Source organism: Microcaecilia unicolor, unplaced genomic scaffold (genome assembly GCF_901765095.1).
Source record: "Microcaecilia unicolor unplaced genomic scaffold, aMicUni1.1, whole genome shotgun sequence".
Classification (NCBI taxonomy): domain Eukaryota; kingdom Metazoa; phylum Chordata; class Amphibia; order Gymnophiona; family Siphonopidae; genus Microcaecilia; species Microcaecilia unicolor.
Window position 1 is genome coordinate 27,671 of NW_021963795.1, and position 12,694 is coordinate 40,364.

General features: G+C 38.5%; 1 protein-coding gene across 1 annotated transcript; it reads right to left on the minus strand.

The window, feature by feature from the left end:
• Window positions 1–9,725: 9,725 nt before the first annotated feature.
• LOC115459639 (serine/threonine-protein kinase N2-like) lies at window positions 9,726–11,567 on the minus strand. The gene is made up of 3 exons (XM_030189443.1): window positions 11,339–11,567; window positions 10,729–10,809; window positions 9,726–10,647 (listed from the first exon to the last, which is right to left on the minus strand). Exons 1-3 carry the CDS (start codon window positions 11,462–11,464, stop codon window positions 10,444–10,446), a joined length of 411 nt encoding a protein of 136 aa, XP_030045303.1. The 5' UTR covers window positions 11,465–11,567; the 3' UTR covers window positions 9,726–10,443.
• Window positions 11,568–12,694: the final 1,127 nt, after the last annotated feature.

Genomic DNA, 12,694 nt, shown 5'->3' on the forward strand with positions numbered 1-12,694 from the left:
TGACTTGGGGGGGGACTCCAGGCCCCTCTTCATTGCACAGCCTCTTGCTCAGTGTTTTTTTTTTTTTTTTTTTTTTTCTTTTTCAACATGTGTAGAGTACAGTTTATTACAAAGTTACAGCTCCTTGGGTGTGTGGCACCCAATGCATGCTGGAATGAATTTTTCATTTTCTACATAAAAATAAATATTTCCTTATTGAATTGTGTACCATTTTCACATGTTACAGCAGCTTTGTAATGTTATCCAAGAAAAAAAACATTCAGTAGTGGCATAGTAAATGTCAGCAGATAAAGACCTGCACAGTCCATCCACTTTGCCTAACAAGGTGGCCAGAAATCTGGTATTCTGCGCAGGTTCTGCTGCTTCATGATTCTAAAACTGAATCCGAAAATGGCACTTTGTGAGTCCTCTCAGGTCAGCTGCTGCGGCCACACTTAAGTGTGTGTGTGTACATATGTGTGTGTATATATATATATATATATATTCCCTTCAGATCTGATTTGACAGAGATCTCTAAAGAAATCAATCAGGGTCTAAACATGATGTACTCTTGGGCAACTTCTTTCAAAGTAAAACTGAACGTTGAAAAAACGCACTGCCTTATTCTATCATCTCAACACAAGTACAGACCTTCAACATTAATCACCCCCACCCTTAATATTCCCATCATAGAGAGCTTAAAATATTAGGAGTCATCCTTGACCACAACCTTTCACTTGATAACCAAATAAACTCAACTACAAAGAAAATGATGTTCTCGCTATGGAAGCTAAAACGGATAAAGCCTTTTTTTCCAAGGGAGGTTTTTCGCAACCTAGTACAGTCAATCGTCATATGTCACATGGATTATTGTAACGGAGTTTACGCAGGATGTAAAGAGCAACTTTTAAAGAAACTGCAGATAGCCCAAAATACAGCAGCAAGATTAATCTATGGAAAAACCAAATTTGAAAGTGCAAAACCCCTCCGTGAGAATCTACATTGGCTTCCTGTCAAAGATCGAATCACCTTTAAAATTTGTTCCCTTGTACACAGAATTCTCTATGGAGAAGTCCCTGACTACATGATTAACCTAATCAACCTACCACCAAGGAATGCATTGAGACTATCCCGTTCATATCTAAATCTTCATTACCAAAACTGCAATGGGCTTAACTATAAATCCACATATGCTTCATCCTTCTCCTTTATAAGCTCACATTTATGGAATTCTTTACCAAAAACTATAAAAATCATCCACAACCATCTGAGGTTCAGGAAATCTCTTACGACTATATTATTCAGAAAAGCCTACTCCAAGGACTCAACATAATGTCTCCACTGCCTGATACACTTCAATCTACTGACAACTTTGTACATACCATCCCTCCCCCCCTTCTTCCCTATTATTTCAATTGTAGATTTATTATTGTATTAGATTAATTTACTGCATTGGCGTTCGCCTCTGCAGCGCAATGTAAGCCACATTGAGCCTGATACAGTTGGGAAAATGTGGGGTATAAATGAGATAATTAAAAAAAATTATATATATATATATATATATATAAATAATATACACACACACACACACACACACACACACACACACTCTTTAGGTAGATTTACATTTCAGCTGTCTTTATTTTGATAGAACCCAAAAGAATAAAAACAGGTATGATGCTGCTTAGCCCAGGGATAACCAGTGGATTTTCCAGGTCCATCTTAATAATAGACTGTGACAGAACAGTGTGTTTTAAACCTATAAAATTGCCTTTATTAACTCTTGAAATGCATTTCTCTAGTTTGGGCAGCAGGTGGTGCGTATTTTATATTTTCACTTGGTGAAGAAGTGAATCTACAGTACTATGAGCAGTATACTTTTAAAACTTGTTGACTGGGCTCGGATTGGCCTGGAGTTTGAAATTACCCAGCAGTTGTTGCTGGCTGTTGCTTCAGTTTCAGCCCGGGAGAAGAGAGAGAGTGCTCTTTGCTGAAACCCTGTAACCCCCCCCCCCCCCCCCCCCATTATATTTGATAACAGGTGAACAGCTTATATACATGACCTGATCTCCCCAGGTACTTTCTAGGAAGTATGCAGAAGTTTAGTGTTATAATTGATCTATATTTCAGTTATCTGTTATTGTTTGCTAATTGCACTATTTTGTTCCACTCTTTGATTTTTAAAAGACAGTAAACAATATTTAGTTTATTGCCTCTCTGTCTGGGCTGATAAAGAACCCTGGTGGTTAGTGTGTTGGGTCTGTGTTTTCCGGAAACTGTGGCCCCAGTAACAGAAATCACTAGGGATAATTTGAGAGCACAAAACTCACCCAGAGGCAGTTATGACCCAGTCGGTGGGAGGAGGGTGCTAGTGTAGCGCACAAGCGGCAGGTGCAGGCTGACCTGAGCAGTGCTGGGGATAGACTCTCTGTGGCCACGGGGTAACCCCAGGCCTGTGGTTGTTTTGTGACATGTGACTTTTCTTGTAATTTGAGTGATGAAATATTTTATAATTTATTTTAAATTTACTACTTAATAGCTTCATTAGGGGGATTTTTGGAAAGAGTAAACAAGCAATTCACTTTTACCTATTCCACTGTGCTGAATATTTTACATCTCCCTCAGCTGTCTCTAAGGTGAAAAGCCTGCCCTAGGCTTTTTAGCTTTTCCTCATATTTCCTCATATAGAAGTTGTCCCTATCCTCTTTATTATTTATCACCCTTTTTTAAATTCTACTATATCTTTTTGAAATGTGTTGACCAAAATTGCACATATTTGAGGTACAGTTGTATCACTGAGTGACATAAAAGCAGTATAATAATATTTGTTCTCCATTCCTAACATTCTATTTGCTTTCTTAGCTGCCACTACACACTTGAGTAGTAGGTTTCAATGTCTCATCAACAATCAACTTAAATCCTTTTCCTGGGTGCTGACTGCTAAAGTGGAACTTTGCATCACGCAGCTGTGTTTGGTTTCCTCTTCCCTCACATGCATTACTGCTACTACTACTACTATTTAGCATTTCCATAGCACTACAAGGCATATGCAGCGCTGCACAAACATAGAAGAAAGACAGTCCCTGCTCAAAGAGCTTACAATCTAATTGACAAAAAAAATTTACTCATACTAAATATCCTCTTGGAAATTTTCACAATCCTCTTGTGATTTAACAACTTTAGATTTGCTCATTCTTGTTTCCAGGTCTTTTAATTGGTTCATAATCACAATAGGCCACTATTGCACTTAGGGAGTAGAAATCCACGGGAGACGTATGTGTTAGGCGGGGAGAGTCTGATAGGCATGGATGGGGAGAGGGATCTTGGGGTGATAGTATCTGAGGATTTGAAGGCGACAAAACAGTGTGACAAGGCGGTGGCCCTAGCTAGAAGGTTGTTAGGCTGTATAGAGAGAGGTGTGACCAGCAGAAGAAAGAGGGGGTGTTGATGCCTCTGTATAAGTCATTGGTGAGGCCCCACCTGGAGTATTGTGTTCAGTTCTGGAGGTCGTATCTTGTTAAGGATGTAAAAAGAATTGAAGCGGTGCAAAGAAAAGCTACGAGAATGGTATGAGATTTGCATTACAAGACGTATGAGGAGAGACTTGCGGACCTGAACATGTATACTCTGGAGGAAAGGAGAAACAGGGGTGATATGATACAGACGTTCAAATATTTGAAAGGTATTAATCTGCAAACTAACCTTTGCTGGAGATGCGAAGGCAGTAGAACGAGAGGACATGAAATGAGATTGAAGGGGGCAGACTCAAGAAAAATGTCAGGAAGTATTTTTTCACGGAGAGAGTAGTGGATGCTTGGAATTCCCTCCTGCGGGAGGTGGTGGAGAGGAAAACGGTAACGGAATTCAAACATGCGTGGGATAAACATAAAGGAATGGATCCTAAAGAGCTTAGATGAGATTGGGTGGCAAAGCTGGTGGCGGGAGACGGTGATGGTGCTGGGCAGACTTATACGGTCTGTGCCAGAACCGCTGGTGGGAGGCGTGGCTGGTGGGTGGGAGGCGGGGATAGTGCTGGGCAGACTTATATGATCTGTGCCCTGAAAAGGACAGGTACAAATCAAGGTAAGGTATACACAAAAAGTAGCACATGTGAGTTTATCTTGTTGGGCAGACTGAATGGACCGTGCTGGTCTTTTTCTGCCGTCATCTACTATGTTACCTTCTATCCCATGACTTTCTAATTTTCTCAGGAGGCATTCACAATATACTTTGTCAAATGCCTTCTGAAAATGTAAGTATACAATAGCAATTGGCTCACCTTTGTCCACCTGTTTTTTTCACTCTTTCAAAGAAAATGTAGCAGATTTATGAGGCAAGATTGCCCTTGGCTTAATCCATGCCTGTGTATATATGTTAAGCAATTTTGTTCTTTATAGTAATCTCTGCCATTTTGCCTGGCACATCAGGCTCATAGGTCTGTAAATTTCATGGATCACCCTCCTGTCTTCACTACCATGCTTGATTTTAAAGATAAGTTACATATTACTAATAACAGCTCTGCACGTTCATTGTTTTTTTGTTTTAGTTCTGTCAGTGCTTTGACCAATTAGAAAGTAACAAATTGCCTGTACTGGTTAGTAAATTTACCAAATTCCTCTAGTATATCTTCCAGGTTTACAGATTTGTTTCAGTTCCTCTGACTCACCACCATTAAATACCATTTCTTGCATGGATTATGCCCAACACATTCCTCAGTGAAGACTGAAGCAAGGAATTAATTTGTCTCTCCACAATGGCCTTGTTTTTCCCTGAATGCCCCTTTTACTCCCTCCTCATCTAGTGGTCCAACTGATTTATCAGCTTCTTGCTAAAAAAGATCTTGTGTGTGTCAGGTAATCTTTTCAAAGTTGACTTGCATGTTGTTTCCTATTATCTTCAGTTGGCTCCTCCTTCCATTTTTTTAAATCACTTTTTAACCATGCCAGCTGTCCTTTCTTTCATGTGGAATAAATCTGGGTTGGGCTTCCAGAAGGGTATTTTTGTAAAATTGACTTTTGTAGCTGCTTTTTTTTTTTGGGGGGGGGGGGGGGGGGGGAATCATGCTCCTCATTTTATCTTACCATTTAGCTTTCAAAAAGGAGACTAACTTATTGGATTTCCTGTGTGTACTTAACCAGGTTATCAAATCTGATCTTATTATATATGATCACTCTTTTTAAGTGGCCTCAGTACTGCTCTTGCACAGATCATGTAGTTCACTAAAGACTAGGCCTAGAATTGCTACCCCTCGTTAGTTCTTTTACCAGCTGCTCCATAAAGCAGTCTTTGATTTCATGTAGCAACTTTTTACCTTCCGAGCATTCCCTGATAATTACATTTATCCAGTCAGTATTGGGATAATTGAGATCACCCCTTATTCATTCATTTGAGTATTTATGTACTGCTTAAACCTAAGCAGTTTACCAGTTTCACTTTACAGGTCTTACCCAGTTTGTTAGCTTCCCTACCTTCTATATCTGTGCCTCTGTTTTGGTGAGGTGGATGGTAGTACACTTCTCCTATCACTTTCCTTTTCCCCTTTACATGTGGAATTCCTATCCATAAGGTTTCCAAGGTGTATTTTGCACAACTTTTAGTCTATTTGATTTTAGGCCCTTTTGGACATATAACGCTACCCCTTACTAATTCGATACATTCTATCACTGAGCTATAGAATTTGTGCCCTGCTAGAATGGTGTCCCATGCATTAGCTTCTTTCCACCAGGTCACAGAGATGCCTATTATAATCTCTCTTCATTTAGTGCAATACAGTCTAACGCTCCCAGCAGTATGCAGACACTTCAAACAAAACGTATTCCTATTAAGAACATGCTCAGTAGTTGACAGTGATAATTTGCTGTCAATCAAGTTAAAGGCATCTAGGCTATACTGGCTTTTATTGCAAACACCGTAGCAGGATGCCCTTTATGGTGGTATCCTGCAAGGATACCTTTTTCTGAACCATGTTGTTTTGAGTGACTTGGCCTTCCTCCCCAGTTTCTAGGTTAAAAGCTGTTGTATATCTTTTTCTTTAAATGGTGATGCCAGCAGCCTGGTTCGACCCTGGTTAAGATGGCGCCCATCCTTTGGAATAGGATCCCTCCTTCCTCAGGATGTTGCCCACTCTCTGGAACGGACTTCTAAAAGAGATTAGATTAGAGAATTCCTACATTCACTTTTGAAAACTTTTCTTTTCACAAACTTTATTGAACAGAACCTATGAGAGTAGGGAAGGTGTAAATGTTTAGGCTAAACAATATTTAATTTAGTTAACTGTGTTTTAATTAGTTATGTCCTTCTTTGTCATTTATGGCTTGCTGTGCTTTTCTATCAATGATTGTAGTTCCTACTTGTTTGTATGAGTTATATATATATTTTTTTTAAATGTAAACTGTTCTGTTTTGCAACAGCAATAAGAAATGGTATATAAAATAAATAAATGATGATGAAATGATAAACAACTCCAAAATCCTTCTCCCTGCACAATAATGCCTTTGTATCACTACATGGTGCAACTGCACCTTGAATACTGGGTGTAGTTCTGGTCACTGCATCTCAAAAAATATATAGGGGAATTAGAAAAGGTACAGAGAAGGGCAACAATAATGATAAAGGGGATGGGACAGCTTCCCTTTGAGGAAAGGCTGAAACAGCTTGGGCTCTTCAGCTTGGAGAAAAGATGGCTGAGGGGGAGATATGATAGAAGTCTATAAAATAATGAGTGGAGTGGGTAAATGTGAATTGCTTGTTTACTCTAGGACCAGGGGCCATGCAATGAAACTACAAACTTGTAAATATAAAATGAATTGGAGAAAAATATTTCTTCACTCAACATGTACTTAAATTCTGGAATTTGTTGTCCGAGAACGTGGTAAAAGCGCTTAGCAGGCTTTAAAAAAAGGTTTGGCTAGCTTCCTAGAAGTCCATAACCCATTATTAAAATTGACTTAGGAAAAATCCACTGCTTTTTTTTTTTTTTCTGGGATAAACAGCATAAAATGTATTCTACTGTTCTGGGATCCTGCCAGGTATTTGTGACCTGGATTGGCTACTGTTTGAAGGTTCATCAAGCCCAGTATCCTGTTTCTGTCTGTCCCAGTATGGCAACACTTAATGTAAATACTGAGCCTCTGGGGTCCTGTAGGTGGAACAGGCACTTCTGCCATTGCTACCCAAGACATTAATTTTAGCTTTCTACTTAAGTGCCTAAATTTGGCTTCCAGAATCTCCCTCCCACATTTTCCTACACTGTTGGTACCCACATGCACCAAGACAGCTGGCTCCTCCCCAGCACTGTCTAACATCTTAGCTAGGTGAGGGATGGGGTCTGCCACATTTGCAGCAGGCAAGGTGTCCAAGTGATCAAATTGCCAACTAAAACAGTGGTCCTAAGCAGGAGTCCCTGGAGATATTCTCAGTGCAAGAGGATACTGTATCCCCTAGAGGGCAAGTTGCTCTCCTTTCAGATTATCTTTCCTCTATAGCATGACAGCGGTTGCTGGACTGGAGGAGAGACTTCTCTACGCTTGGTCTGCCTTAGCTCCTCCAAGTCTGCTACTCTAGCCTCCAATGATTGGACACCATTCGCTGAGTGCTAGGAGCTCTTTGTATTGTGTAATTTGAAAGTTTTTGAAATCTTAGTACAAGAGAGTAGATGTGCTGGAAAAGATTGCACAACCTTGCTCTTTTCTGTAGAATTATAAATATGAGACTGAGAATACATGTCACAGAGGGTTAGTGCAATTTGAGAGTAAGTTGGATTTAGGGGAATTTTAGTAACCAACCTCTGCATCAAGGCTTTGCTTGGCCACTGCAGGGGACAAATGGCAGGCCTGTGAATTTCAACAATCTGTCAAGGTTGCTATTTGGCTGGCCTGAAAATAAAGCAAAAGTTGCAAATACTACATTTTAACATTCAATTCTATCAGATAAACAGCCTTATGCTATAGATGTAGTAGTAAAGAAAACAGCATCTAAATTAGTTTTTTCTGTAGAGTATACTAGTTGGTATCCTTCGCAAACATCTTTTGCACAGCACTATTATAAAACTTTATGTGCATTCTCAATGTGCCAAGATGCCTAGTACGGACATCTTAGCATTTAGTGCATGTGAATTTTTAAGCACACCTTTGTAAAAGACCCCCTAAGTTAGCTGGGTGCTGTGCCTATGCAGAAGGTCCTGGGCAGAACACTGAAGCTGGGCCATACACCTGACCCAATTTCTATAGAACAGTGCACTTGTTTGTACAACTTAATAGTAGGAAGGTTTTTGAACTAAGATGCTAGTCTGCAGTTGATTAGATTGAAAATATTTCAAATTATTGCTATAGGCCTCCCATGTATACTATTAATGAATGATAAACTCCTTCACATTATGCAGACTATTCTTAAAGGTAAATAAAACTTACACAGGGTTCCATTTAAAATTTTAATTTGTGCATCAATGATATTATGAAATGACTGCAAAACACTTTTAGAACTGTTAAAGGCACAATTTGTGATGCATAGTGTATCATTTGAGAACATCTATATTTCCTTGCATAGTGCCTGAACAGCCATTTATAGATAGCAAAATATATTTACAAATCTAACATTTAAAGTCTTATCTGCCTAGAAAACTGATATTAAAAAAAAATAAAGATAAAATTAGTGCTTTTTTTCAGCTTAATCTTCAACTCCCTGCTTCTAGTGATTTGCTTTGATTAAAAATATTCTGTACAAAGCTATATTTTCACATGGATGTCTCCCTGCTTTTATTCTTAAGAACCTGTCATGTCTAGTAACTGGCAAAGGGTAAGCAGACTGTACCTCAAAAGTATGTGGTAGTAATAAAATAGTTTAAAGACCTTGTATCAATATCTTTAGAAAATGGGGATTTATTAAGTGTGTTCAATGATGATAGAGAAGAAGGAGGCCCTACAAGCTTTTCAAACCACACATCTAAAGTATGATATTTTATGCCCTTATTTAAGTTCACATTATAGCCATAGGACCTCTTAGTGTTTTCATTTCATCACTTCCCCCCCCCCCCCCCCTCTTTTTTTTTTTATTTTATATAGTAGGTAGGATTACTACCTTCTATACTCATTAACCTACAACTAAATTCTTAACTGGTTTAGGCAGGAGGAATTAATCACTAGGAATTCAGAACAATGACTCCTGCCTAGTTCCCCTCCCCCCCCCCAAAAAAAAAAAAAAAAAAAAGACTAAGTATGGACTCATTACTAGTTTAAAAGCTACAGTATACTGGATTGGTTTTTAAACTTTTGAGGTACAGTTGGTTTAGTGTTTATACAATATGGTTTATAAAATATACAGTTATCAAAAATATTTATACATTCTGTTACAACATATTGCTTTGACCAACAATTGCCAAATTCTGGAATCCAGTGGCATACGATGGATGCACTTCAGTTAAGTCATAGCATTCTATTACCTGTTCCCATAGCCACTGTGCAAAACTCCAAAGTGGTGCATTTACATATAGATGCCTTGAAATTAAAATACAATTTCAAAATATAGATGTTTCCATCATGTATATTGAAAATTGCTATGATTTCTAAGGATATGATTCTTACACAGCAGACACCTGATGAATTAGACTGCTAAATACATTATACCTTAAAAACATTCATTAAAGAAACATTTACACATATGAAAACACATATGTATAGACTTGGGGAATGTATAACTTTATAGTTTTTTCACAACCAGACACTCCCCTCTATTACATTCTTGGTATCTGCTTTTTTTTTTGTTAGCAATTAAAAGGCAAAAATTTGGCAAGTGGCTTTTTGGTAAATTTTTAGGGCCTGTCCATTTTCTTATGGAAGCACTTATAGTGTGATTTTTAGCATTAAGGCTATTACATTTTTTTTCTAATAAATACTATAGAAAAATTTACAAAAGAAGGCATCAGTTCTCCATTTCCCTTTGAAAACAACAGACCAAAACATGCCCACCTAAGCTGGTAAAATGCACATTTTGGTGTATTACAGTAACCTTTGAACTCTCATTAAGAAAGTGCCTCATGCCAAGTGAAAATATTTCATGTATCAATAGCACCCACAGCTATAAATTTTAACATGACTGAACAATGGTACATGATTACAATTCTACTGCCCTCATCTGTCTTCTACTTAAGGCATGTATGTTACAAAGTTATCAACTGTAGAAAAGCAAGATAAGAGACATGATCCAACTAGGCCATTGTGCATAAAAGAGCTTAGCACAGCCATTAATTCAACTTGACAGCTCCAAACTGCTTTCTAGTGCTTAGATAAAAAATGGACATATAAAAAAAAAGGCCACTTCTTTGAAGAGTATTAAAAATACTTTAAAAAAAATCTTCTTGTGATTAAAAAAAATTAATCAAAGGATAGCTGGCACAGAGAACAATCTTACTATTCTTCTCAGAAGTGAGTTAGTCAACTATAAATTTCACAGTATCTGAGGTGGGAAGTTTTAACACCAGTCAGCAATGTAGTCAAAATCTCTGAAGGTTCCCTGTTCTTCTGATGAAAGTAACCTTGGTTCCCGGGGTGGTGTCAGGATGGGTGCTTCTGAGGTAAATTCATCATCAAAATTACTAACATCTTCTCGGCCTCTAATGGTGGGTACAAATGGAGGTTTCACCTTCTTGGCCAGCAAGGCATCCCAATCAATTTGCTGTAAAAGATAAGCTTGCAATTTAATGTTCCAAACTTAAGTAAAGCACACAAGTATCACTAAAAATTATTCTATACTTACCCGGAAAAAAGGGTGTCTTTTCACATCCTCTGCATCATTTTCACTAGCTCCTAGGCGCCGTTCTGGATTTCTCCTCAGCAGCTATTTAACAGAAAAATACAACAACATAAAATGGAAACACCCTGCCAATTTTTGTACTCCTTGATCAAAGATTCAAAGGAGAAATAGCATGTACAGCTATTGCAGAAATGTTTTGCTCCTGAGGAAAGCTACTGTGCACTGCATACAGAGAAAATGTGAACTAGCTAGGTAAAAATACTGTTCTCCCTTCTTTTAAAGCAGACATCCAATACAATGGTTAATTCAAATGACATTACAGGCCAAGAGTTAGTGAGTTGTGCAATTTGCCATCTATAGCTATTTCTGCTACTGGTACCTGTGTTGGACATCATTTCAGCATTCAATAGGTAGGATGTGAAAAACAGGATACTGGCAAGAGCAGCCATACACCATTAAAAAAAAATGGATGTTTTTTTTTTTTTACTGTATTTGCAATGGCAAAGTTCACATAACACAAAAGATAAATTCAACAGTAGCTGAAAAAATGCATGGCATAAAGTATTTTTTCAGTGCAGACATATGTATAATTTATAGTAAAGCGTCTTCTTACCCTTCTCATTATAGAGATGGCTTCCGTAGACAAGAAGCGTGGATACCTTACTTCATCATTTACAATGCTATCAAACACCTCCTCTTCATCATCTCCTGGAAATGGAGACTTGAAAACGGAAGCCATAAAAATAAATTATTATTCATGCTTTGTACATATAGCACTGTACCAACATACAACAGGAAACATAAGCTTTGTGTTAAGGCAGCAATGTATCTATTGTTTAGACATGGACTATATAAGTGGATAAAGCTGTAACGAACCAGGACTCACCCCCCCCCCCCCTCAAAACAATTAAGAAAAACGCAGAGAGGGGAATTAGTTTGACCATATTTATTGTTAACCACCTAGATTTTGTTTTAGACAGATGAGATGTCTATAAAATTGTATAATTAAATTTCAGGTCAGTTATTTCTATAACAGAGTCCCAAACCTGTGCTGGGGACTTCACAGTCAGCTGGATTTTCAGGATATCCATAATGAATATTTAAGAGAGAAGTCTGAATGTGCTGGAGACAAAGCATATGCAAATATCTCTCATACATACACACCGTTGATATCCCGAAAACCCAACTGACAGAAAAATTATGTTCTTACCTGATAATTTTCTTTCCTTTAATCAGACCAGACTAATGGGTTGTGTCCATCTACTAGCGGAAGGAGACAGAGAAAATAGTTCCAAGTAAACCGCCCCTTAAGGGTATCGTGCAGCCTGGAATGTTCAGTATTTCGAATAGCCAAGCAATGGTGCTCTGAAGTCTAGAAGAAAACACAGTTAATACCAAACAGGCAAACTCTTGGAGCCAATATGCAGAACCTCACTGTTCCTGCTTGGCCAAAGGTAACTGCAACCTCCCCTCACAGTAAAGTAAGCGGGAGAGAATGGTCCATACTGAGCTTGCCCAAGCACATAGAGTTCTACCCCTGAATCCGGGGAAAGAACTCCGTGATCCCAAGTAACAGGAGTCATACAGAGCTGGCACAACAACAAATGGCAGGAGATTGAATAGAGAACATGATGAAGGCACTGCTGTAGGACATCCCACCGTATTGAAGCGTTGTGGAACAGCCAGGGATACCTAAAAGAAACAACACTGACAGACTTTAGCCAGGGAGGGCATCTGGACTGGTCTGTTATGATTAAAGGAAAGAAAATTATCAGGTAATAACATAATTTTTCCTTCCTTGTCATCTATACCAGACCAGTCCAGACTAATGGGATGTAGCAAAGCAGTTTTCCAAGGGGGGAGGGGGGGGGGAAGAAAAGAAGAATGAAGAAGGTTGAAAAATCAATGCAGCTATACACACACACAGCAAAGAACTGATCAGCAGAAAAAGATTCAAATATCCGAACCA